Consider the following 26416-nt stretch of genomic DNA (forward strand, 5'->3'; position numbering starts at 1 on the left):
GGGTACGTCATCAATGGTTAGCACCAATACAAGTTATTATACAACAATACAACTTTTCAACCTGGTTCCTCCTTCACCCTTCTACTATCGTAACTCGTACCGCAAGGCATCGCCAAGATCTGCACCCGTACGTAGTAGAAATTCCACGGATACGTACGTAGCGGTTTGCCTCCTCATTTCTAATCCGAACCGCTAAAAGGAACACCTTTGCAGCATCAGTTTTCCCCTCCAATTATAATATGGGCACCTACAAGTCAAGAATGAATAGGCATCTTCTAGGCAAGCGCGCTGCATCTTAGGCTACATCATCACTTGCCACCGTCTGATTGCAGCCAAGCGCTAGTCTATGGATTCTAAGATGGAAGCGAGCTAACCTGGCGGGTGATTCGCTATCTCCAGTGTATTTAAACCTTGAATAATAGCCAGCTACTTCATTTGACATTGGTTGCTTCTACAATGCTTCACTGTGTGACACCAAAAGGATTTTTCGTAGAAAATCTTCAATGGATTAAAAATAAATGTCATATGAGCTTGGTGGCTATCAATCAGTTCGACACTGGGTAAGGGAATCAATAGGCGGGCGTTTTATGAAACCCATATAAAGTAACCTAAACCTACTTTTTATAGGTTGGTCCAATCTACTTGAATAATAAATAATTTTATACGTGAAAATCCGATGATGATATCATCGTCATGAAATTCAATGTGCTTACATTATCTACACACGTAATACCATCTAGGTACTTACATTGATTCTAATGCTATCCACGAAGTTCAAAGGCGAATTTCGTATAGGTATTTTAATTAAATCAGGCATGGATAAGTAGGTATAGAAATGGTAAAGCAGCACGAGCTTGTCGCACAGTGTCACATTCTATACTTAGGTAGGTACTTTGGTTTTTCGCAGTTCGTAAATCATACAAAAAGCGATAACGTTTTTCCCCCGTAGTCCAATTTTTATAATTTTTAGAAATGTTGTAGATACTCGTATAATGAAGAACTACGCTCGTAATTTTAAAGAAATTTTGCTTATGTTAAAGGTTACTAGCGTCAAAATATCCATATTTTGACCTAAAAACTTTCTTGACTATTTTTTTTTAAATTAAACGTACGAGCCTAGATTAAAGTGTACTGAATGAATTGAGACCAAAATTGTCTGTTTTTGTAAATGGTGTATTTGGGGGTAAACACGTTATCACCTGAAACAATATTTCAAGAACAAAATGTAGGCAAATGCCTACTGGATTTGCAACTCTCTCTATCTTTCACGAGGAGAAGGCAGCCATCAAAAATATATATATCGCCATTCGCCAATAAAGACAGCTAATACTATTTCTATCGCCTTATTTAGAATTCTGTGTAGACTGGATGAAGTAGCCAAAATAGCCAAAAAAATATTCTACTAGAAGTACCTTAAGCTAGAAACATATCATATGTATAACACGCCACACATCGCTTGTAGGTCGTTGTGATATTTCTAGACGACTATATACCGCCAAGTTTGTGTCGTCTGTCCACGCCTTTTTGGCCTCACGGGTTCAAATTTAATGACTGCCTGAGTAAATGTCGTGCGTTTGACACATTTACCATCATCATGATCACACTACTGAGTATGGGTCACCTCTCAGAATGAGTAGGGTTTATCCACAATCTGCCACGCTGGCCCAGTGCGGATTTGCAGACTTCCAACATTATGGACTCATGGGTAGGAGAATGTATCTCCTCTCAGAATGTGAAAGCTTTAGATTATAGTTCACCTCGCTAAGTGCGGACTGGCAGGCTTTACACACCTTTGAGAACGTTATGGAGAAACCTCAGGCATGCAGGTTTCCTCAGGATGTTTTTCTTCAACGTTAAAGCAAGTGATATTTAATTGCTCAAATACTTTAATTGCAAATATGCCCGGGACCAAACCGCGAACCCCCGAATAGCAGACCGAAGTCTTTAACCACTAGTCAATGATTACATATTATGCTCATAATTATCTCCCTTTTTGGAATTATTTCTTAAAATACATAGATAGGTACTTTAATTTGATATACATATTGTACTTACCACACGGCGCGCTGATAGAGTTCGGTTGAATATGTTTCTGACTTTAGAGAAACAAATATTGTTTACTAGTTGCTGTCGTATTTATAGTAAGCCTATAGCGACGCATGTGGTAAAAGGGCTTAAACTTCACGTGAGTACAGTCACTACATATTTTTTGTTCAATATCTACTATATTATCTTAATAAGTTTAATTTTTTTTTTACGGTTGAACCAATAAAATAGATAAGTCCAAACACGACATCCAATATCATAATTAGGGAATCCCAGTTGCCACTTTCCGTCTCCATCATCAGGTTCTTATCATTGCATTTTTTGAAAAGTAGGTAGGTATGTATACCTACTCATGAAAACTAAGCAAATGGGCAAATTCGACTGGCATAGTGAAACGTGCGTTGAGTGTGTTTTGGAGAATTTATGTGGTGTGCGTGGCGGTAAGTTTTGCTTGCTTGGTGGCTTGCTTTTCCTGCATGTTTAGCAGTGGTAGGGCGGACAGTGCATATGTCATGCTGCACGTTGCACTGTACTTATTTGTTTGTTTTAGCGTGTTAGGTATAGCACTTGTAAAAGTTTATACGAATAAAAAAGATTTTCATTTTCATTTTCATTTTCATTTTCATAGAAAATTAAGCTTATGGTTCCTGGTGCTAATAATACCATAGACCAAAATTGCACTTTACATCATTTTAGAATAATATCTTAGGAGATATCACAAAATTAAAATAATATGAAATATCGTAAAATTAAAACTAATGCGCAACAAGCAGTGGTCGCATGTACTTATATTTAGAGCCTCAATAGCTCAACCGGTAAAGGAGTGGACTGAAAACCGAAAGGTCGACGGTTCAAACCCCGCCCGTTGCACTATTGTCGTACCTACTCCTAGCACAAGCCTGACGCTTAGTTGGAGAGGAAAGGGGAACATGGTTAATATTCTTATTAAAAAAAAAATTGTATGGAAGTATGGATTAATTATTAATCACTCCTCACTGACACTACATTATTTTCTACATTGCACCCATGTGAAGCCGGGGCGGGTCTGAGTAACTAGTGCAGATAAAATGGCTCCTTTTGCAACAGACTCACCTCCATACAAAAAAATTGAAGATCCGTTTCCGAAGCTCGTGGCTACGCAAACTGCTCCGAGAAAATACAAAATATTGTACCTTAATGTGCTTGTATTTTCCTACCTACATATAGATAGATAGATGTAGGTAGGAAAATACAAGCACATTAAGGATGCTATTCATCACCATATGGAATGTATTTAAACTGTACCACCGTTCTATGGAAAACATTGATTTTTCGTAAGTATATTTTATAATAGACTGGCTAATGGTGACAAATAAAGCGGGCCTCCGCTGGACAGCCGATACCATTTCTATTATCAGATTCTGTGTAAACTAAAATAGCTAACTTCAAAGTCCAAGAAACGCGACTACATTGCTACAGCCTACACGACGCTTGTTGTCGAGTGAAATCATTGTTATACATACCTATATATTTTGCCGCTTTTTCCCGGGGTTTCTTTACCTCAATTAATTTCAAACCTCAATTTAACCTCCCACCCTAATATAAAATAGGTAATAATTAATAGATATAATTCTAGCATTATTCGAAAAGGAATCTGGGTATTGGCTTCATGCCTTGCCATCCAAAAACCTCGACACACTTTTAGATAACGAAAGTTTTCGTGTGGCTCTAGGTCTCAGATTGGGAACACCACTGTGCCATCAGCACAGATGTCCGTGTGGAAAAGAGGTTGATAAATTTGGAATCCACGGACTCTCTTGCCAAAGGAGCTCTGGTAGGCTGTTTAGGCATGGCTTTCTCAACGATACGATTAAAAGAGCTCTTGCCACCCTAGATATTCCTGCGCTTATTGAGCCGGCAGGGATTAGTCGGGATGATGGCAAGAGACCTGATGGATTGACGCTGGTTCCTTGGGAACGGGGACGGGCGCTAATGTGGGACGCAACTTGCGTTGACACATTGGCCCCGTGTTATATCAGGGAGACAGCATCAAGACCGGGAGCAGCAGCAGAAACAGCTGAAAACGGCAAGCGGTGCAAGTATGCCTCTCTTATCGAGAGGTACATTTTTGTTCCGTTTGCCGTGGAGACCCTGCGGGGCCATGGAGTCTTAGTGCTAAAAAAAATTTACGAGACATTTCACTGCGATTAATAGCCTCATCTGGTGACAGAAGGGCTGGCTCATTTTTTGCACAACGGATCAGCCTGGCTGTCCGGCGCGGAAATGCAGCCAGTATTCTTGGCAACATTCCACGCGGGCATGATTTGTATAGTAATGAGATAAGGCTAGCTTTAAGTTTTATTGTAATATATTCATTAAAATAATAATAGATATTATATTGTTATATGTAGCTTTATTTTCCACACACTATTTTTATTTTTCATTTTTACAATCTGTTTTAATTAGCTTTGGTTTTTTTTTATTCATTATAGGCGCACGCTTGACCACGATCACACCTGATGGGAAGTGATGATGTGGTCTAAGATGTGACACGTTTGCCTAGAAGGTCACTCTTGTTTTAAAGATACCCGGACTATAATTGGCAGGAAACACTGATCTAGGAAGAGTATTCCATGCGTATAAGGAATGATGACGCAAAGCGTTTCGTACGCGAAGATGGAATGTTGACGACATAGGGGTGGAAACTCGCCCGGTGTCTTGCGGTACGGTGGTAGAAAGGTGAGGGGGGACAAGATCGAACAGCTCATGGCCCCCTGCGGGTAAAAGCCTCCTCCTATTTCCATGTTTCTGTGTTGATTGCAACATCTATCCATTTCTAATGATGATGTTAATGATGTCATCCTCCCATTTTTTCCTGTCTTCCCAATCTCTTTTTTTCCTGTCGGGCCCTGCCATTTTGTTCAAACTCAACTCAAATTATTTATTCAGACATTGTAAAATTTTTACGCTTCCTGATTGTCATAAATTTTTATTTGTAAGATGATATGATATAGTGGTGATAATTAATACGTACTTAAAACTAAAGCTACGAGGGTTCCAAACGCGCCCAGCTAGGTGATTTCTATAGTGATCAAAGTCAAATGATTTATTCAAAATCGGTAATAAATTACTCTTTTTGATGGTCTGGTGTTAGATTTGTAAGATATAGTGGTGATAATTATTACGGAAACTTAAAACTAAAACTACGAGGGTTCCAAACGCGCCCAGGTCTGAGAAGAGCCCACAACAAACTCAGCCGGGTAATCTTTTTATTATCACCACTTATTAGAACTATCACAAGCCGTTAAGCAACTCATTCCCAAGCTTGCTTATCATTTAAATAATCCTTTACATTGTAATAGGATTTATCAATTAGTTTACGTTTTATGAAAACTTTGAACTTGTTGAGAGACATCTCCAATATGTCTTCTGGAAGCTTATTATAGACACGTATGGAATTACGAGCAAATGAGTTGCTAACTTTACTGAGCCTAGAGGCGGGCATTACGAGTTTATTTTTATTTCTAGTATTTTTATTATGACAGTAATTTTTTTTTTAATTTTTTTATGTTTTTATGTACGTACAGTAAATTTTCAAAAATATATTGATTATGCACTGTCATAATTTTAACTTCCCTAAATTTAGTTCTCAGCGACTCTCGTGGCCCCATACTGTATATGGCTCGAACATCCGTTTTCTGCAGCACAAAAATAGAATTAATATCAGCAGCATTACCCCATAATAATATACCATAATATGACATAATGCTGTGAAAGTAACTAAAATATACTAGTCTCGCCGTTTCTATGTCTGTCAACTGGCGAATCTTTTTTACCGCATATGCGGCAGAAGTAAGTCTGCTCGATAAGTTATTTATATGAGAGCTCCATTGAAGTTTTGCATCTAACGTTATTCCAAGAAAAATAGCGGTATCCACTAAATCTAATTCCTCATTATTAAGTTGCACAGTGATTTTCACCTGCTTAACATTTGTTAAAGTGAATTTAATACACTTTGTCTTTTTCCCGTTGAGAAGCAGGTTATTAGCATCGAACCACTGTACTACCTTGGTGAGAGAATTGTTTACTTCATCAAAAGTTGTTAAGTATCGATTGATTTTAAATAAAAGTGATGTATCATCAGCAAACAAGACTATCCCGTAATTGTCCTTAGCGAGGTAAGGAAGGTCATTGATGTAAATAAGGAACAGAAAAGGTCCTAAGATGGAACCTTGTGGCACCCCCACTTTTACAACGGATCCGGGAGATCGCTTTCCATTCACGTCTACCCTTTGTATTCTATCATTTAGGTAAGAACTCATCAATTCCAATGCTGCACCCCTAATTCCATAATGGTGCAACTTTGCGACCAATTTTTCATGATCAACGCAGTCGAAAGCCTTGGACAAATCACAGAAAACGCCAAGTGCATCACGTGATTCCTTCCAGGCTTCAAATATATGTATTTAGTATTAACTCAACACCAGCATCGGTTGTTGAGCGACCCCGTGTAAAACCAAACTGTTTGGTGTGAAATAAATCACTAATATTGAAAAAATTAAGCAGTTGAGTTAAAATTAATTTTTCAAAGATTTTACTAAATCAGGGAGACAGCATGAAGACCGGATCTATTGTCTTAGGAAAAATCTGTTCCAGACACACACACAACGCACAGCCTAAACCGCTGGTCCAGCGGGACCAACGGTGTTTAGGCTGTGCGTTGATATAATATAAGTCAGTCAGTCACTCAGACAATCAGTCAGTCAATCAGGATTTCGAATTTTATGTATATAGATTCTAACTAATTAATTTTGTCTTATTACAGATAGAATGGCTCCTTCGGCAACAGAATCTCCTCCATACAAAGAAATTGAAGATCCGTTTCCGAAGCTTGTGGCCCCGCAAGCTGCTCCGAGAAACTACCAAATATTGTACCTTAACGTGCTTGTGTATTCCTACATGCATATAGTATCACTATATGGAATTTATTTATACTGTACCATCGCTACGTGGAAGTCCTTTATTTTTCGTAAGTATAATCTTAGAAGTGTGGAAAACCTATCATAATTTATTTTCACATAGTCCTCTTCTGTTCCAAAAAGGATAAAATACCCAAAACGCGATCAAAACCGCCTGATTTTTGTTGTTAAAACTGTCCGTCAGTGTTTCTGATGAGGTTGGAATAATTTGTTTTCTGAAAAAAAAATGGATCTGGCAAAACTTTAAAAACTATAATCTTGACATAATATTATAATACTTAGTGGACCTCATCGACATAGGAACGTAGTAGTACATACAATTTCTTTGGTGGACCTACAATGTTTTTGACTATTTCATGCAATATAATCTAATATACAATAAAGAAATATACTTAATAGAAATATAATTGATTTTAAGCTTATTACGTGGTTTAACGACATATTTTAATGTATATAACGGGTACATACCACGATTAATCGTGATAATCGTGGTATGACAGGTTTAAGAATTATTTATTTCTCTCAAAGAATTACAAAATTCACTTACAGAGAAAACATATTTACAATATAGTATTCGTTTGTTCGGCAATCATTATAATTCACTTTATCTACAACTCACATAACATTTACTTTAACAATTTGTTATTTTATTTAGTAGTTAATATAATTTTACGTCCACCCTCACAATTCACTATATTTTAAAATCACTCCGCCTTGGAAGAATGCGAAATCGTTACCACAGTGTAGTTCATACAGTAAAATAACAGAATTTAATTAAGTAGGTTTATATCATGAAGTATGTGTTTTTTGAGTTTGTTTTTAAATATATTGAACGAGCTCGCATTCTTCACCTCTTTCGGTAATTTATTATACACTTGTACACCTGCAAATTTTATGTTTCTCCTTCCTTGACAAGTACGTGTTTGTGGGAGTAAGATGTGATCTCCTCTAAGACTGCTTCTACTCTGCACTTGATGTATTTTGGTGAAAATGATATGCGTGTGAATAGATTTGTTGAGTATTTTCCTTATTAGTATGCAAGTGTGATATGAATGGAGCTGCTTAATGTTCATGAGTTTAGTATATTTGTATAATTTAGTTGTGGGTGTTTGGTAGTCATAATGAAATAGCATTTTTATTATTTTGTTTTGCGCAATTTGTAGGTCTTTTAGGTGTGTTTTTGGAGCGAATCCCTAAACTTCAATTAGATATAGTAGATGTGGTTCAACTAAAGAGTTATACAGGAAGATTTTTTTGGTTTTGCACAATTTTTTTTTGGTGGTTCTGTATCGTTAATAGAACACATTTCCATTCATAATTTTGTACCTTTTTGAAATATTTTTTTACCTTAAAATAAGCAAATCATGGTCATACTATTCGTAAACATTTTGAATCTTCTCCACTTTAAGTATATTTTTCATAGTTAATTTTCTTGTATTTCTTTTTTCTGTGTTTGTATAAATTGTATCTTATCAGTTAGTTAGTGCATATATTTATTTAAGCATTGTTGTGTACACATATTAAGGGTTACCGCTTAGATCTTAATCTATTGTTTTTGATTTTTTTTTTGGTCCATTTATAGCTGAAACCTGTTTTGTGTGCCTTTATAATAAAATAACATAAAGTGTAAAAAAAACACCCTATAAGCACACTAGCTGACTCTGACGTTTTCACTTTAAAAAAAAGTACCAAGTTCGCATCTTAAAATAAATAAAATAAAAAAGCCTTTATTCTAATACGTTACAAATAATAAAATAAAAAATTTAAACAATCTTACATTTCGTTTCCCTTAGTCCATTAGCAATCAAATTAGCAATCCAATAATAATAATAATAATTCATATTTTAAGTATAATTTTATTCTTTTTTCCCTTCATAAAGTTGTCATTAAATCATAAAGTATAAATTAATATTAGTTAATTACGCAAATTACGAGTCAGATACAATGATTATTATTATTAAAATTAATATTAACAAATTACTACAATTCTAAATCATGTCAATAATAATAGAAGAGGTCAATTATGTGTATATTTGAAAGTAACAATTTTTATGTCAGTCAACGATAAATAAAATAAAATAAAATTATAAAATTTAACCTCGGATAATTTTCAATTTACGTATTAGTCGCCGCTACGGCGTAGGCCTCCCCCAAATCTTTCCAGCGCTTTCTGTCCCTAGCTTGCCGCATCCAGTCAGGTCCACATACCTCTGAGAAAATGTCTCGCCATCTCTTTTTTTTGGCGGCCTCTTTTTCTCTTTCTATCTCTTGGGATCCATTCGGTAACTTTTTTGGTCCATCTAGTGTTATCTAGTCTGCAAAGATGTCCTGCCCACTGCCATTTTAGTGTCCGAATTCTTTTAATTATATCTACTAGTTTAGTTTTCTTTCGAATTTTTCTGTTGCTTATTCTGTCTTTTAATCTCAAACCCAACATGCTTCTTCCATCTTTCTTTGGCAGATAGCTAGTTCTCCTCTTCTTCTTTTCGTAATGACCATGTCTGACATCCATATGTCAGACATGGCATTATGTGACTTCGTATAATTTCTTTTTTATTTTCACATCCATCTCCTTGTTCTTCATAACTTCCTTAAAGCTCCAATATTTACTCCATGCCATGGCAATTCTCCTATTTATTTCCTTTCCAGTACTGTTTTCGAAAGAGATTGATTGGCCAAGGTACACGTAATCTTTCAAGTACTCTATATTTTCACAACCAATTTTAATATCCTTCGCTAAGTTCGCATCTTAGACGATATTAAAGCGCGCAGAGGTCAACGGCCGCCGCGCGCGTCATCGGGTGTGAGTGCGTGTATTTTAATCAACAGCTGAAGATAACGTTTGTAGGGGGTGACCCTAATCATCTGTTCAAAAGTGGATATCTTTGGTAAACGATAACTTTGGTATTCTTAAGTAAAATAAAAAAATAAAAAATACCTGTTAATTAAATTTTGTTTCTATACAACATAAAAAAAATGTGCAATACCAAAAAATCTTCCTGTATATTGTCTGGCGCACTCGACGAGGTAGGATAATGGATTATGTTACGCAGGGACCCCATTAAACTAGAAATCTTATTTTTAATATATTTGATTTGCGTCTTCCAATGCAAGTCACTATCCAATCTAAACCCAAGATATTTTTCGGACAGTTTCTGCTCCAATGTTTGATTTTTTATTAAAAGTTGGGGATGTGATGATTTTTTTTTATTTTTGCTCTTAAAGATGATATAGCTTGTTTTAGAAGCATTAATAGTTTGGAGGTTTGCTCAAGCCAAATTGATAGTGTATCCAGGTCTTGTTGTGCGAGACTCACTATGTTGGTTATGGAACTACCAAAGTAAAACAGACATTTATCATCAGCATATAGGGACAGGTGGCCGTATAGTTTGAGTTCGTGCATTGAATTTATATAGATAAGAAATAGCAGTGGTCCCAATATTGATCCTTGGGGTACACCAAATTCAGAGCTATAATAAGGTTTGCTTTGATATTGACCATGTCATACATATAATGTATGTAGCCGTTATCTAAATATATAAAATGAAAGGTGACTGACTGACTGACTGACTGACTGACTGACTGACTGACTGACTGATCTATCAACGTACAGCTCAAACTACTGGACGGATCGGGCTGAAATTTGGCATGCAGGTAGCTATTGTGACGTAGGCATCCGCTAAGAAAGGATTTTTGAAAATTCAACCCCTAAGGGGGTGAAGTAGCGGTTTGAAATTTGTGTAGTCCACGCGGACGAAGTCGCGAGCATATCTAAATATATAAAATGAAAAGGTGACTGACTGACTGACTGACTGACTGACTGACTGACTGACTGATCTATCAACGTACAGCTCAAACTACTGGACGGATCGGGCTGAAATTTGGCATGCAGGTAGCTATTGTGACGTAGGCATATACATTAAAAAGAAATAATTAAGAAGAATAATATATAGGAATAATTAAGAAGAATAATAATAGGAATAATTAAGAAGAAGAATATTTAAGATTGAATAAATTGTGTTGATATTTGGAGGTTTGATTTTAATTTACTGGCTGAGATTATGAATACGGCATAGTTCTAGCAATGCCAGGACGCACCGAGGATAGGACTATCTCGTCCGCAGTGTGGTCCTTGAGCGAGCTGCTTCTCTGTCACTCCTCAGCGTCAGTCAAAACTACAGTATTATAGGCAAATAGTCGTACGACTAATTACTTTTTATTGTATATAAATATAATGGAATAGCTGACTGACTAACTGAATGACTAACTGACTGATCTATTAACGCACAGCTTAAACTACTGAATGTATCGGGCTAAAACGTGGCATGCAGATAGCTATTATGACGTAGACATCCGTTGAGAAGAGATATTTAAAAATTCAATTCTAATTTCTATCGGCAATCGCCACTGACAGCCAATTACAGTAGCCTGTTAAAAATAGTACATCGACTTTTAGAATGAGATTTTAGCTTTGTCTGTGTCACTCATACCTATGTGTGTGTTTTGTCGGTCTCAACGACAGAGACAACGGTCAACGAAACCGGTATCTCTTTCTAAAGGTCGATGTAGGTATAATATTTCTTGCCGGCTACTGTAATATATCTTTGTTTCTTACAGACAACTTTGTGATGCAGTTAGTAGCAGGCATGGGTATGACCGCTGGCGCACATCGACTGTGGAGCCACCGAGCTTACAAAGCGAAAAAACCCTTACAAATCTTACTTATGCTATTGAACTCAGTAGCTTTTGGGAACACGATTATACATTTCGCGCGGGACCATCGGCTGCATCATAGGTTAGACGTTAGCTTGTTTGCAGCATACCTACATAAATACCTGTTTTATTTTCGAGTCATCATCATCATCGTGGACGTCCACTGTTGGACAAGGCCTGCCCTAAAGAGCGCCACCACACTCGGTCCTCAGCCTTCCTCATCCAGTGTGCTATCCGTCTTTATTTTCAAGTGACTAGTTTATTTTTCTTTCAGCTATACTCACGTATTTAGTCGACGTAAGCCCGAACAGTTCCTTCACCTCAGTATTGCACAAAGTCACACACAAGTTTTACTACTATTCAAATTTTTTAATCTGTTGTTTAAATCAATGACTTAGATGGAGTTATGAAAATACTTTCTGTATGGAGTTAGTTCCACGCTACATCTAGTATAAAGTAGAGAGAAACGTGTTATCAAGCTTCTAGATGTAGCATTTTGAGCTGCACATTGATATAGATTTGTTGTAGGTACAGCGATACTGACGCCGATCCTCACAACGCAACGCGTGGCTTTTTCTACTCGCACATTGGGTGGCTTATGGTCAAAAAGCATCCAGAGGTGCTGCGAAGAGGAAAGCTCATCAACATATCGGATTTATATGCCAATCCAGTACTAAGGTTCCAGGAAAAGTGAGCATCCAATCATACAACTAATCACTACCCTTATTATAAAAGCAAAAGTGTGTTGATTTGTTGGTTTGTCCTTCAATCACGCCGCAACGGAGCAACGGATCAATGTGATTTTTGCATGGGTATAGTAACAGAGCCAGAGAGTGACATAGGCTACTTTTCCGGCCGGCCCGGAAAACCAAAGAGTTCCACAGGATTTAAAAAAACCAAATCCACGAGGACGAAGTCGCAGGCATCAGCTAGTATATAACGTAATTTATTGCTGCCAAAGAGTCGGACTTAGAAGCATTTCATTCTTCCGTCCATCAGCATGTATGCGTCTTCTGCTGGACATACCCAATAGACCTTTTGGAGAGCGCGCCTCCAATACACGGCCCTCCTTCTCCTTCAGCCACATATTGCCCGCCACGTTTCTAATGTGGAGATAATGAATCTATAGGTATATACTTAGATACTAGCTTATGCTCGCGGCTTCGCCTGCGTGGACTACACAAACAAACCCCTATATTACCGCCTTCATGAACAACCCATCGCCGGCTCACTACAGAGCACGGGATTCTTCTCAGATTGAGAAGGGTTTTTGGCCATAGTCTACCTCGCTGGCCAAGTGTGGATTGGCAGACTTCACACCTTTGAGAATATTTTGGAGAACCGTCAGGAATACAGGTTTTCTCGTGATGTTTTCCTTCACCGTTAAAACAAGTGATATTTAATCACGTAAAACGCACATAACAAAAGTTAAAGGTGCTTGGCCGTAAACATAACAGCAACATCATAACAGACCCTTGGAAAATTCGACTTTTGGTAATCAAATTATATCGTTCAAAAATAGTCTATGTGACTAGTTCTAAACCATTTTCGATTTTTCGCTCATGTTGCAGCCAACACGCTTCATTGTCAATTTACTCCATAATTTCAGGTATATCCTCCTATTAGCAGGCATCTTCTGCTTCGGGCTACCAACACTCATCCCCATGTACTTCTTCGGAGAAAGCCTCAACACGGCATTTCATCTCGCGGTATTCCGTTACACTGTTTTTGTCCACGTGGTGTTCCTCGTCAACAGCGCTGCTCATTTATGGGGCAACAAACCTTACGATAAACAAATTAAACCAGTGCAGAACTACACAGTATCTTTGCTGACGTTTGGAGAAGGGTTCCACAACTACCATCACACGTTTCCTTGGGACTACCGGACGGCTGAGTTGGGCAATAATTGGCTGAACTTTACCACTAAGTTCATAGATTTCTTCGCGTGGATCGGTTGGGCGTACGACCTTAAAGCGGTTCCAGAAGACTTTGCGCACTCGAGAGCAAACAAGGCTGGTGATGGCAGCGACTTGTGGGGATCCAAACGTGATAATAATTTTAAGATTGAATAAATTGTGTTGATATTTGGAGGTTTGTTTTTAATTTACTGGCACAGATTTTGAATGTGGCATGGTTCTGGCAATGCCAGGAACGAGGACGCCCCGAGGATAGGATTGTTTCGTCTGCGGTGTGGTCCTCGAACGAGGCTTCTCTGTCACTCCATAGATTCAGTCAAAACTATAGTAATATATTATAGGCGAGCGATTGTTACGAGTAACTAGTTTTTTCCACTGATTTTCCATTTTTACCTTTATTCAAGAGGAGGTACCTGAATAATTTATTAGATATAATAGGTAAATTTTAAAAAGCCGTAAAATACTTTACTTATTTCTTTCTTTTGTAGAAAATCCTAATCAAACTTCGTCCATTTGAACTACTTACTTACAATAACACTAGGGAAAACTAATAAGAACTATTAGTTCGACAGCAGCGACAAAGTGTAATTTAGCTAGCATTCATGATATGTAGTCATGTAGGCGGTTAAAAAGCTGGCTTTTGATCAGAGTCGAAGGAGTACAACTTCTGTACGAAGAATTATAAGTATTCAGTGCCCGCACAGTTGATACATCCTGATCGTAGTTTTGCGTAATTTCCGCAAGATCTAATTAGAGCTATGAAACAACTGTCAGCAGCAAAAATAATTTTACTGAAATTATCTATAAAATTATGTTTAATTTATTTTCATAGAACTAATAGTTTCGGAAAAAAAACTATTAGGTACAGATATCAAAATATATGTATACAGGGTTACAGGGAAATAGATCCTGTTAAGGGGTTATAGTACAGGGCATTAGCTATCAAACGACCCCTAAAGTGCTTATGCAAAAGTGTATCATTTTCAAGTTATTCATTTTTTTATTTTTTTCTTGGTAAAGGGGTGTTTGCCACTTTAAAAATTAAAAAAAAAGGAACAATGTTTTTCATCAGTTTTTTTTTTATTTCTTGCTAGTACATATCCTTGTTAACAATAAACAGTTATAAACCAAGAAAAATCTTCAGGAATTTTAAAATTACAGCCCAAAAACTGTACAAGTTTTCAATTTTTAAATTTAATTCTTTGGATAACTTGCAAATTTTCTGTAAAAATTACTATGGCACTTATCCTGCGGATTATTTTAAAAACATCTACGTTTTGTTAGCTATCCATTGGTATAAAAAAATTACAGAAAAAATCATAAAACCAAGAAACAATTACACAACAAAGAGACCAGGTAGAAAATTCTAGCAAATGCTATTGCCAAAGAATTAAATCAGAATCAATGTAAAAACGAGTTTAATGCAAAATCGTTGACAGATTATTTTTCAATGAGGTCAAAGGGTAATATAAAATCAGTCAAGTGCGAGTCGGGCTCTCACACGAAGGATTCCGTACCATCGTAGAAGAAATAACACTTTTTAATTTTTTTTAATTTTCAAGGCGGCCATTTTGTCATTTTTAGTATTTGTTGTTATAGCGGCCATAAAAATACACATTCTGTGAAAATTTCATGTTCGTTCGTCCGTCCGTCTGTCCGGCCGTCCGTTTGTCTGCCAGTGGACTGTATCTCGTGAACCCTAATAGGTAGAGACTTGAAACCTTTGGTGTACCTACATAGGTAGAAAAACAACTCCTTTTTAAAATATTGGTTAAAAAGTAGCTTATGTTACTTCCTGGTTAATCCTCTACTTGTCTGTGAAAGTCCTGTCAAAATAGGTTCAGCCGTTCCGAAGATTAGCCCGATCAGACAGACAGATAGACAGACAGACGGACAAAAATTTTAAAAACGTGTGATTCTTCATATGAGCTTAATATGAGATAGTTATTTCGAAATTACAGACAGTCACTTCAATTTTATTAATTAATTCCTTTTTCGTTAAATGTATTCTAAGTTTTATTTTATTATCAATGGTTAACAAATAAACTATTAATAAACTTAAATCTAAAAAAAACAACATTAAATTAAAACTAAAAGTTAATTAATTAATAATTTAAACTAAAACTAAAACCTTAAAAAATATAATATTATAACTAAAATATATTATTAAAAGGAGTCCCTTTAGGCAAGGTTCCGAAGATACTGGCAGCGTTCCCCCTTTGAAATACATTAAACTAAAATAAATTAAATTAAATCTAAAACCTCATCGAGACCACCGCAGCGAGGCATTGTACCCAAGATGCTGGCAGAATTACCCCTTTGGATGGCCAAACTAATTCATTGACCAAGGTAGCTGCCAGCTCTTAGGTCCCAGGTTGACTCGATAACTTTTTTCGCAATTTCTTCAAAAAGAGCAATTAATTAATTATTTATAATTAATTGCTCTTTTTGAAGAAACCGGGGACCTGAGAGAAATTAATAATTAATTAATTAATAATTATTAGTTAATAAAGTATAGAGTATATAGATATTACACTCATTTTAGCGTTTAATTTAAACTACCGTGAATTACACTCATTCCCACGACTTTCCGACTTTCCTGAGGCGGAGCGTAGGTCTATTTAATTCTAATACCTACCCACCTACTCATTTTTATAAATTTTCAATATCTGTCTGTTTGTTCGGGCTTATCTTTAAAATGGCTGAACTAATTCTAATGGGAATTCTTTAGGCAGCTGAAGGACTTTGGTCCCCTCCGACACCAGGACAGTAATGAGGCTTGCATACCTTGATTCCCAAGCGCAGGCAAACGGACACACAAAGCGCTGTTCGGTTGAGAATCGTCTTTAATGAGATGGCAAGAGCGCAGTAGTCAATGAACTCGTTGTCTAATACTGCCAAAATCGTGCTTTATCCGTGAACAAGGTACATTGTGCTACGAGATCCGCGTATGTCAAGATAATATGCGGTTTATCCCAAAGACCCTGACATTCTATGACCATAGGAAAACACTTACCAGGGCAAAATGCACTTCAGGCCAACTTCAACGTCTCAAGATTCTCCACTGCAACATCAGCCGGACTTGAGCAACTTGCAACACTTTACAACTTGCAATAGATATGTGTTTTATGTACAACTACCCTACCTACTTATGCAACACTGAAAGTTCTAACAAACAAAAATGCTGAGAAATAAATTGATTAGACTTGCAAATGGTTTATTTTAGGGTTCCGTACCCCAAAAGGAAAAACGGAACCCTTATAGGACCTGTCTGTCTATCCGTCAATCCGCCCGTTCGTGAAATTTGGCAGGTAGGTAGGTCTTATAGCACACGTACTGAGAAAAATCAGAAAACCGTGAATTTGTGTTTACTTCACAAAAATAATTAAAGTGTGTTAATAAATGAACAAATAATTAGGTATTATTTTCAACTTTCAAAGTAAGATTAACATACCAAGTGGGGTATCATATGAAAGGGCTTTACCTACCTGTACAGTCTAAAACAGACTTTTATTTATTTTTATGCATTATAATTTTTGATTTATCATACAAAATGACGAAAAAAAATACAACTGTAGTACGGAACCCTCGGAACGCGAGTCTGATTTGCACTTGGTTGATTTTTTCAATCCTTTAAGTTTTGTAGACTAAAGAGGGCAAGGTTAGTATATTTAATGCAGTGGAAAATTATAAAATAAACTGTATTGCTAGACAGTAACAGAATTCAAAATAGCAATTGAATGGAAGTGGTAAAGTTAAGCCGCTCAAACTGTCGCATTATTTCCAAATTGGGAATGCTAAAGAAAAGTTTTAACTATCGGCGACATGTCACTGTCTCGGTATTAAACACAGGTACAGTGACCTAAGGGCCTAAGGGTGGTAAGGGATGGTTCACCCCGAACCTCGGGTCCAGGGGGCTCCAAACCTTGAGATTTTAGTGAAATTCTAAAAAATATGTTCAGCATACAATAAAAAGCTTGGAGTTGGAGGTCCCCTTAAAAAATTTAAGACTAAAGAAACAAGAGAGTTCTAAATACTATATTATACTTCTTGTACATGATAATAAAGGAAAAAAAATCACATTCGTTTTAACTCGCATTTGATTCAGTTAATCGTTACATTTTATTATTAAATTATTATTTCTATCCCTATATTAGTTACTAAACTATTGACAGTCAAAAAGTTTACATTATCCCCACCTTGAATAAAAAAAAATTCATCTCACTTGCTCGGATACAATCCTTTTGCCCTTTGAAATCTGAGTGGAAAGTGGTAATTTTGCTCCCTAGGGCGCAAAGTACGAGTTGAAATTCGAACGTGACGAACTGTGGTCTATGGTTGCGTAACTACTTACTTTTTCTTTCTATTAAAAATACCACGTGATAATGAAACGTTCAGAAACGCGGTTCGTCTTTACTTTATTTACTAAGTATTAAGTGACAAGTAGGAACATTTATTTTTATTTAATTAAATTAAACATAATACCTGCCTACTCCGTTTCAGCTAAGGTTTCAGCTTTATTGAGTATACAATATAATGAAGTTCGTTGAATTATGAAAATGATTTTTTTTATACTAAGAATTTTAAATTCGAATTTCAAACGCACCCGAAAAAACTTTATTCGTATTTAGAATCTTCTTGAATTAGAACCTCCTTCACTGCCTGACTTGTGGTTGTGCCCTATTAATATAAAAACTTTTTCTTGAAACCTCCACGGTACTGGCCCCTCTTGTATCAAGCATCCAGCATTTTCCTCGCTGTAGTAAGATGAAAAGTTGTGTGTTTCGCACGGCTGCTTTGCGCTCGAGCCTTTGGATTTCTCGCTAGTCGATACGTTCAGGATTCAATACAAACTCTCGCGACAAAATAACAATTTTGCAGCCTTGCATAACAAATAACTATTCTTTGACTTTTTTCCTCTGGGAGTCAAGGTAAAAAAATAAAAAGAAGCATTTAAAGAACAACTCCGGCCTCCGACGGTCTTAGTCCACCACTCGAAAGCTTATACCACTTCTATTAACTTATTTAAATTCTGTGTAAAGTGGGTGAGCTAATTCTAAAGTCCAAGAAATATCCAAAAAAGTGTATTAGAAGTTAATTAAATACTTAGCTATATTAAGCCAGAAACATACTTATTACACGCCACACGATGCCTTTTTTCTCGATAAACATTTACATTGCAGTTTGTTCAGTTAGACAACGTCGATACTAATAATAATTGAACACTTTTGATAGGTATTTAAGCACAAGTTAAGTAACTCATATTTCGATGAACCAGTAGGTGGGTAGGTACTCATTTTTATCATCCAACTTAAAAATTGTATTAAACTTATGAAATGTTCAAGTAGGTATATTAATTTTTATTCGCGCCAATTTGGCTACGAGCATAGCTGTCTTAATCCAAGTATTTTTAAACTTTTGATAAAAAGTTTAAAAATACTTGGATTAAGTTTGTTGTGAATCGCCTACTAGGTAATTTTTCTAGTTAATTGTCTTTTATATTTTCATATTATTATATTGTAAAGCTTGCTTAAATTATTTGGTCTCATATATAAATTATAATTATATATTTAAATTTATAATTAATAACTATTTAAGTAATCTGTAAAACAAAATTGTAATCTGTTTTACAGATTACTATTTGGCCTTATTTTCAGTCTGTTATTATGTAAAATAAACGAATAAAATAAAATAAAAAATGCGCATTTAGCCTTTATGCTTAATAATACACATATCACGTGTACTCAAAAAACACCTTATTTATGTTAGTGTGCATTTAAAGAACCTCGTTAGAAGTATTCAATTGGCAATTTCTTTTTCACACCATTCGGTCTAGAATCCATTATTACAGACCTGTTAGCTAAGGGTAAAGTACGTCATAAGTTATGACTCATAACATTCCTATGACTTAGCCGGGTCGTGCTGTAATACTGAAATCCATCACGCCTTAAGAGATGTTATCTGTACTGTATGTACTGAAATCCATTACTTGCTTCTTAAGGGATGTAATGTAATTTGAATTTAGAACATCCCGCACCCGAAGCAAATTCTGTTCCTTACAAGGAGTTTTTAGTTCAAGCTGCTACTGCTGTCTCGCTTCGACGTATGATGGCGTCCCTCTCACTGACCATAGCCTCATAGATTATTAAAAACTCCCTCCACAACTATCTCCAAAACCTTTCCAAAACGTTGTACTTATTGTGGTGTTACTTAAAAAAAATATGTATTTAATCCATACTAATATTATAAATGCGAAAGTGTGTCTGTCTGTCTGCTAGCTTTTCACGGCCCAACCGTTCAACCGATTTTGATGAAAGGTACAAAGTTAGCTTATATCCCGGGGAAGGACATAGGCTACTTTTCATCCCGGAAAATTGATGATTTCCTACGGGATTTTTAAAAACCTAAATCCACGCGTACGAAGTCGCGGGCATCAGCTAGTTTGAAATAAAAATGAGTGACGAAGATAACAGCGGTAATTTAACTCCGGAAACTATTAATGCTCAAAGTGTAATAAACGATTTGGTTGTATAGAAGCAGGCGTTACTTTGCGGAAGTCCATGATATACAATGAACCAAAAGCTTAATTTGCTGTAATCCGCTGAAACAGGTCGAATCTGTATGGTGCAACATGCATCATACAGATTCGACCTGTTTTGTTTTGGAAAGTTGTATAAACGATTTGGTCCCAGAAACTTCTAAAGACTGATACATAGATTTTGATTTTATTGTCTTGCGAGGTGTGAAAAGTAGAGTATTGAACTTGGGGGTAATACTGTCTTAGTCTTGGGCGCCCATAAACCCCGCCCTTCACTCAAAATTCTAGATGCAACACCCTCGCTACGCTGGGAGTTACTCTAAAATCCCTCGTTACGCTTAGGATTTATCCCGGCACCCGTGACGTAAGACATTACATTACCCCATGTTGAATAATCTACTATTATTATCGTGTTGGAAACTGCTGGCGTCTTATATCGTCGGTCGTGTACCCAAAATAGCCGATTGCCGTTTTGTTTTGTTTTTTAAATAATGAACCAATTTTTAAGCAAATGAGAGAAAAGTAAGAGCAGCTAGAAGATATGAATGAACCACTTTTCGAGCAAAATGGGATAAGTTAGAGCAGATTGAAGATAATATATTATGTCATCACACCACAAACAACCGCCGCGTCTAGAATTATAGAAATCTGCGCGACACGCAGCTGAGTATGTTTCTGACTTTAGTGTAACTATAATTTGCATGTTGTTGACGCATTTAATAATATAGTCCTGCATAAAATGTCATGAAAGCGCTGACCAAACGGATACACTGACCAAATCTTTACGTGAGTACAGTCGCTTTCATATACTTCTCTTTAATAATTCTCTTTAATTTTGTATTTGTATTTGTATTTATTTATTTATTAAAGAAGAATATTTGCAGGTTACAACAAGTTTGGTGCATTCATAAACTTTAAATAAGTTTTTCCGTACACCAGTGCCGTCGACAGTCGATAGGTACCTACACGTAACATTAATTTATTGTTATACTCAATACTTAACAGCTAACTAACAATTACTTAATATAAACTTCTAATCTTCTATCTATCTAATCTAATCTTCTACTTAATAAACTATTTTTAAGGAAAAACTGACAATTTATTCCATTCTAATACCAACAACTAATACCACATGTATTTGTTTAAACTCACACTTATTTTTTATCTCGAACGGATACCACTCTTTAAATAATTGAATTTAATGTGCGATAGAATACCAACAACTTGGATTTGGTACAGTTAGCTCAGTAAAACCTAACCGAATCCATAATTATATAAACGGAAAAGCTGACTGACTGACTAATCTATCAATGCGCATCACAAACCATTGGGCGGATCGGGCTGAAATTGTGCAAGCAGATGGCTATTATGACGTAGGCACCCGCCAAGAAAGAATTTTTGAAAATTCAAAGGGGGTTAAAATTGATTTAGTCCACGCGTACATATGCTAGTTAGTCATATTTTATTATTGAACTAGACGCTTGCTAGCTAAATTTTAATTTTTAGGATGTAACTGTTTTTTTAATTAAAGGGCTTAAAATTACATACAAATCTATTTTAACTGACTGTACCTTTCATCTTTGAACTTGTTTTGGTATTAGTTAAAACAATGGTATCCGTTTGGAATAGAAAATAAGAATGAATTCAAACAAATACCAGTGGTATTAGAATGGAATAATACCTGTCGCAATACAAAACACAGTTTACACCGCGGGTGATCTAGGAACTTTCTAGCTTTTTAGAATAATTTAATAAAACAAATTGTTAATGCACCCCTATGTAATGGCAAAATCGGATATGTTAGGTTACGGTTTGATATATCCGGCGTATTTGTGCAGTCATCCGTGAAATCACGGATTCCGTAAAAATACAAATCGAATGAGTACGTTTTTAACCGACTTCAAAAAAAGGAGGAGGTTCTCAATTCGTCGGAATTTTTTTTTTTTTTTTTTTTATTTTTTTTTTTTTTTATTTTTTATGTATGTTCCCCGATTACTCAAAAACGCCTGGACCGATTTTGAAAATTCTTTTTTTGTTTGAAAGGGTATACTTCAAAGTTGGTCCCATTTCAATTTGGTGAAGATCTGATGAACATCTTCGAAGATAGATACTGGAACTCCTCAACGGATAAGAGTAAATTGCTCGCGATCAGTGTAATAGCTTAGTAAACAGTAGATTTTTAACCAGTCATAGCATAATTTCATGGGGCCACTAAAAATTGTGAAATAAAAAAATTTTACAAAAAAAATAAAAACCGACTTCGTTACATAAACACTAAAAATTGAAAAATAATTTAATTTATTACCGAATATATTATGTATACAAGAGTTAATATAGTTCCATAATAATATTTTTTGGGGTCGGTGCCAATGAGGTGCCATTGTGGAGTCCCATAAAAATATGAAGTCTAGACGATTCGCGCAGCTAAAGCTAATTGGCACCGGCACCAAAAAGTATTATTATGGAACTATATTAACTCTTGTATACATAATATATTCGGTAATAAATTAAATTATTTTTCAATTTTTAGTGTTTATGTAACGAAGTCGGTTTTTATTTTTTTTGTTATATGACGACTACTTCGCAGAACCACTCCGAGGCGCGCGTCTTTTTGACATGTTTCTATCAACTCACTGTCTTGTCGGTTTGTTTGTTGGAACAAATCTTGTAATCGTTTCTTTTTGTTTGTTTGTCTGTTCGGAAACAATTTTGCAATCGATTTTCAACCAACTTCCTGATGAGCTAGAGGCTTTTAATTTCTCTACATAGGTACTTAGTATGAAACAAAATCGCTTCCCACCGTCAGCTGTCCCTCTGTACGCTTATCTCTTTTAAACTACGTAACTGATTTTAATGCGGATTTCATCAATTGATAAGAGTGATTCAAGAGCAAGGTTAATATGTGTCGTATTGTCGGTCTCGACGACAGAGACAACGAGCTACGAAACCGCTATCTCTTTCTAAAGATCAACGTACAATATTTCCTCCCGGGTAGGTACTGTACAAACTAACTAACTGAGATAACTTGCATCCCGGAAACGGACTACCCACTTGGCTACTCTTTATCCCAAAACTTAAAGTTATAAATATTTGTCTTATTACAGATAAAATGGCTCCTTTCGCAACGGAGTTACTTGCATACAAAGAAATCGAAGACCCGTTTCCGAAGCTTGTGGCCCCGCAAGCTGCTCCGAGAAAATACGAAATATTGTACCTTAACGTGCTTGTATTTTCATACTTGTATATAGGATCACTGTATGGAATTTACCTACTCTTTACCGCTACTGCTTCATGGAATACGATTATTCTTCGTAAGTATGATAGAAATTTAAAGAACACAAAAACAAATTGTTTTCAAATAAATGGACCGATTCTTAGGTATAAGTAAGTTTATAAGTTTAGGTTAATATAATATTACTTATTAGCCTCTCTCATAGGCTAGATTGTAATTTAATAGTAATAAGTACCTACTGTTATCCATACTAATATTATAAATGCGAAAGTGTGTCTGTCTGTCTATCTTTCTGTCTGCTAGCTTTTCACGGCCCAACCGTTCAACCGATTTTGATGAAATTTTGTACAGAGTTACCTTACTTCCCGGGGAAGGACATAGGCTACTTTTTATCCCGGAAAATTGAAGAGTTCCCACGGGATTTTTTAAAATCTAAATCCGCGCGAACGAAGTGGCGGGCATCAGCTAGTATGATATAAAAAAAGTATTATATCAGACTTTTGGCTTTCCAAACGTTGCTAGATGACCTTTTCATAATTTTCACATAGCCAATTCTCTTCTTTTCAAAGTCGAGTTTCTTTCTTTATACAAGAATTAGACGATACCTGCGATTTCTTCCGCGTGGGTTTAGGTATTCAAAAATCCGTGGAAGCGCTATATTTTCAGAAAAAAAAGTGATTGGGTTAAATCTCTCTTCATTTCTCTCTTTCTTTAGTCGGTTCCTTTTGATTCACTACACTGAATGAATACTACTACTATAAATGAACATTAGCCAAGATTCTAATGCTGATCAATATTCCCCTATCCCCTCTAACTAAGTGGTTGAGCTATCGAGGTTATCAACAATTTTGGTAAAATATAATGAAGACACCTTATCCTAAAAATTTCAGCTTTCTAGCGTCATCCACACCGAAGCTATGACTGTTCGAAAATACGACGAAACGCTTCGAGTAAAGATACTTGGTGCCCCGTCCTTTAGTTTGACTCGTCTTGGCGTCTCTGATCTTCTTAATACAGACAACGTCTCAGACAAACAGAGCACCAGCTGCCTGAAAATTATCAGCCTTCACCGTTCTATCACTGAACAGCAAGAAACAGCAAACGTTGGCATCCACAGAGAGAAAAAGCACCTTTTAAGCAAGCGCGTTCCATAATACACTTCTTCCTTACAGACCACGTCTTGACGCCAATGGCAGGCATGGGTATGACTGCCGGCGCACATCGGCTGTGGTGCCACCGGGCTTATAAGGCGAAAATGCCCTTACAAGTCATACTCATGCTGCTGAACTCACTAGCTGGTATGAACATGGTCATACATTTCGCGCGGGACCATCGATTGCATCATAGGTGAGATTTTACTTAAGTGACTCCTTGGTTTATGGTTATCTTATATTTTGTTTCCTGCTTGCTAATATTTTCTTTTCATAGATGTAGATATTTATTAAGTACTAGCTGACCCGGCGAACTTCGTACCGCCTAATAGTCGATTATTTTTCAGGATTTTTTTTAAATTTTTTCTCTCCGTAAGAACCATCCCCAATTGAAATTAGAAAAGAATTAGCGAACTCGGTTCAGCTGTTCTGCGATCAGCAACATATTTAGCGATTCATTTTTAAATATAGATTATTGTAGGTACAGTGATACTGACGCCGATCCTCACAACGCAACGCGTGGCTTCTTCTACTCACATGTTGGATGGATCATGGTCAAAAAGCACCCAGAGGTGTTGCGAAGAGGAAAACTCATCGACATGTCGGATTTGAACGCCAATCCTGTACTGAGGTTCCAGAAAAAGTGAGCATCCAATGAAACAAAATAATTTAATATAAAAATGAAAATCTATTTGATTTCTGGCTCACCTCGTGGCCAACTTGCTTTATTGCCATCTAATGCTCTTTATCTACTTTCAGGTATACCATGCTATTAATAGGGACCCTCTGCTTCGCACTACCAACACTCATACCCATGTACTTCTTTGGAGAAACCCTCAACACGGCATGGCATCTCACGATACTTCGTTACGTACTCTTTATCAACTCAGTATTTTTCGTTAACAGCGCTTGTCATTTATGGGGCAATAAACCTTACGACAAGCAAATTAAACCAGTTCAGAACTACGCCGTGTCTTTCTTGACGCTTGGAGAAGGGTTCCACAATTACCATCATTCGTTTCCATGGGACTACAGGACGGCTGAGTCGGGCAATAATTGGCTGAATGTCAGCGCTAAGTTCATAGATTTCTTCGCGTGGATCGGTTGGGCGTACGACCTTAAAGCGGTTCCAGAAGACTTTGCGCACTCGAGAGCAAACAAGACTGGTGATGGCAGCGACTTGTGGGGATCCAAACGTGATAATAATTTTAAGATTGAATAAATTGTGTTGATATTTGGAGGTTTGTTTTTAATTTACTGGCTGAGATTATGAAATACGGCATGGTTCTGGCAATGCCAGGAACGAGGACGCCCCGAGGATAGGATTGTCTCGTCCGCGGTGTGGTCCTCTAGCCAGTAGCCAGGCTTCTCTGTCACTCCTTAGATTCAGTCGAAACTATAGCATTATAGGCGAATAGTCTTACGAGTAACTAGTTTTTTCCAATGATTTTCCATTTTTACTTTTATTCAAGAGAAGGTACCTAAGTAATTTATTAGATACTAGCTTATGCTCGCGACTTTGGCCGCGTGGACTACACAAATTTCAAACTCCTATTTCACTCCCTCAGGGGTTGAATTTTCAAAAATCCTTTCATAGCGGATGCCTACGTCGTAATAACTATCTGCATGCCAAACAGCCCGATCCGTCCAGTAGTTTGAGCTGTGCGTTGATAGATCAGTCAGTCAGTTAGCCAGTCACCTTTTCCTTTTATATAGTAAAACAACAACGACTAAATAAATTATAAAAAGTCGTAAAGTAATTTCCTAGTTTCTTTCTTTTTGTAGAAAATCCTAATAAGTAGCTGCCGACCAAACATCGCTCGCTTGAACTACTTACGACAACACTAGGGAAAACTAATAAG

General features: G+C 36.5%; 2 protein-coding genes across 2 annotated transcripts in view; both read left to right on the plus strand.

The window, feature by feature from the left end:
- LOC117993223 (acyl-CoA Delta(11) desaturase-like) overlaps positions 1–13789 on the plus strand; it is a 214109-nt gene extending 200320 nt beyond the window's left edge. The window contains exons 2-5 of the mRNA XM_034980975.2: positions 6855–7054; positions 11622–11799; positions 12246–12407; positions 13327–13789. Coding sequence (XP_034836866.1) covers positions 6856–7054; positions 11622–11799; positions 12246–12407; positions 13327–13789 — 1002 coding nt within the window. The 5' untranslated portion in view covers position 6855. The remainder of the gene's footprint in view (positions 1–6854; positions 7055–11621; positions 11800–12245; positions 12408–13326) is intronic.
- LOC117993224 (acyl-CoA Delta(11) desaturase-like) lies at positions 677–25792 on the plus strand. Its single transcript, XM_069506643.1, has 5 exons — positions 677–740; positions 23276–23482; positions 24576–24750; positions 25036–25197; positions 25314–25792. The coding sequence occupies exons 2-5, from the start codon at positions 23281–23283 to the stop codon at positions 25774–25776; spliced, it is 1002 nt and encodes a 333-aa protein (XP_069362744.1). The 5' UTR covers positions 677–740; positions 23276–23280; the 3' UTR covers positions 25777–25792.
- The last annotated feature ends 624 nt before the right edge of the window (positions 25793–26416 follow it).

Source organism: Maniola hyperantus, chromosome 23 (assembly GCF_902806685.2).
Source record: "Maniola hyperantus chromosome 23, iAphHyp1.2, whole genome shotgun sequence".
Classification (NCBI taxonomy): domain Eukaryota; kingdom Metazoa; phylum Arthropoda; class Insecta; order Lepidoptera; family Nymphalidae; genus Maniola; species Maniola hyperantus.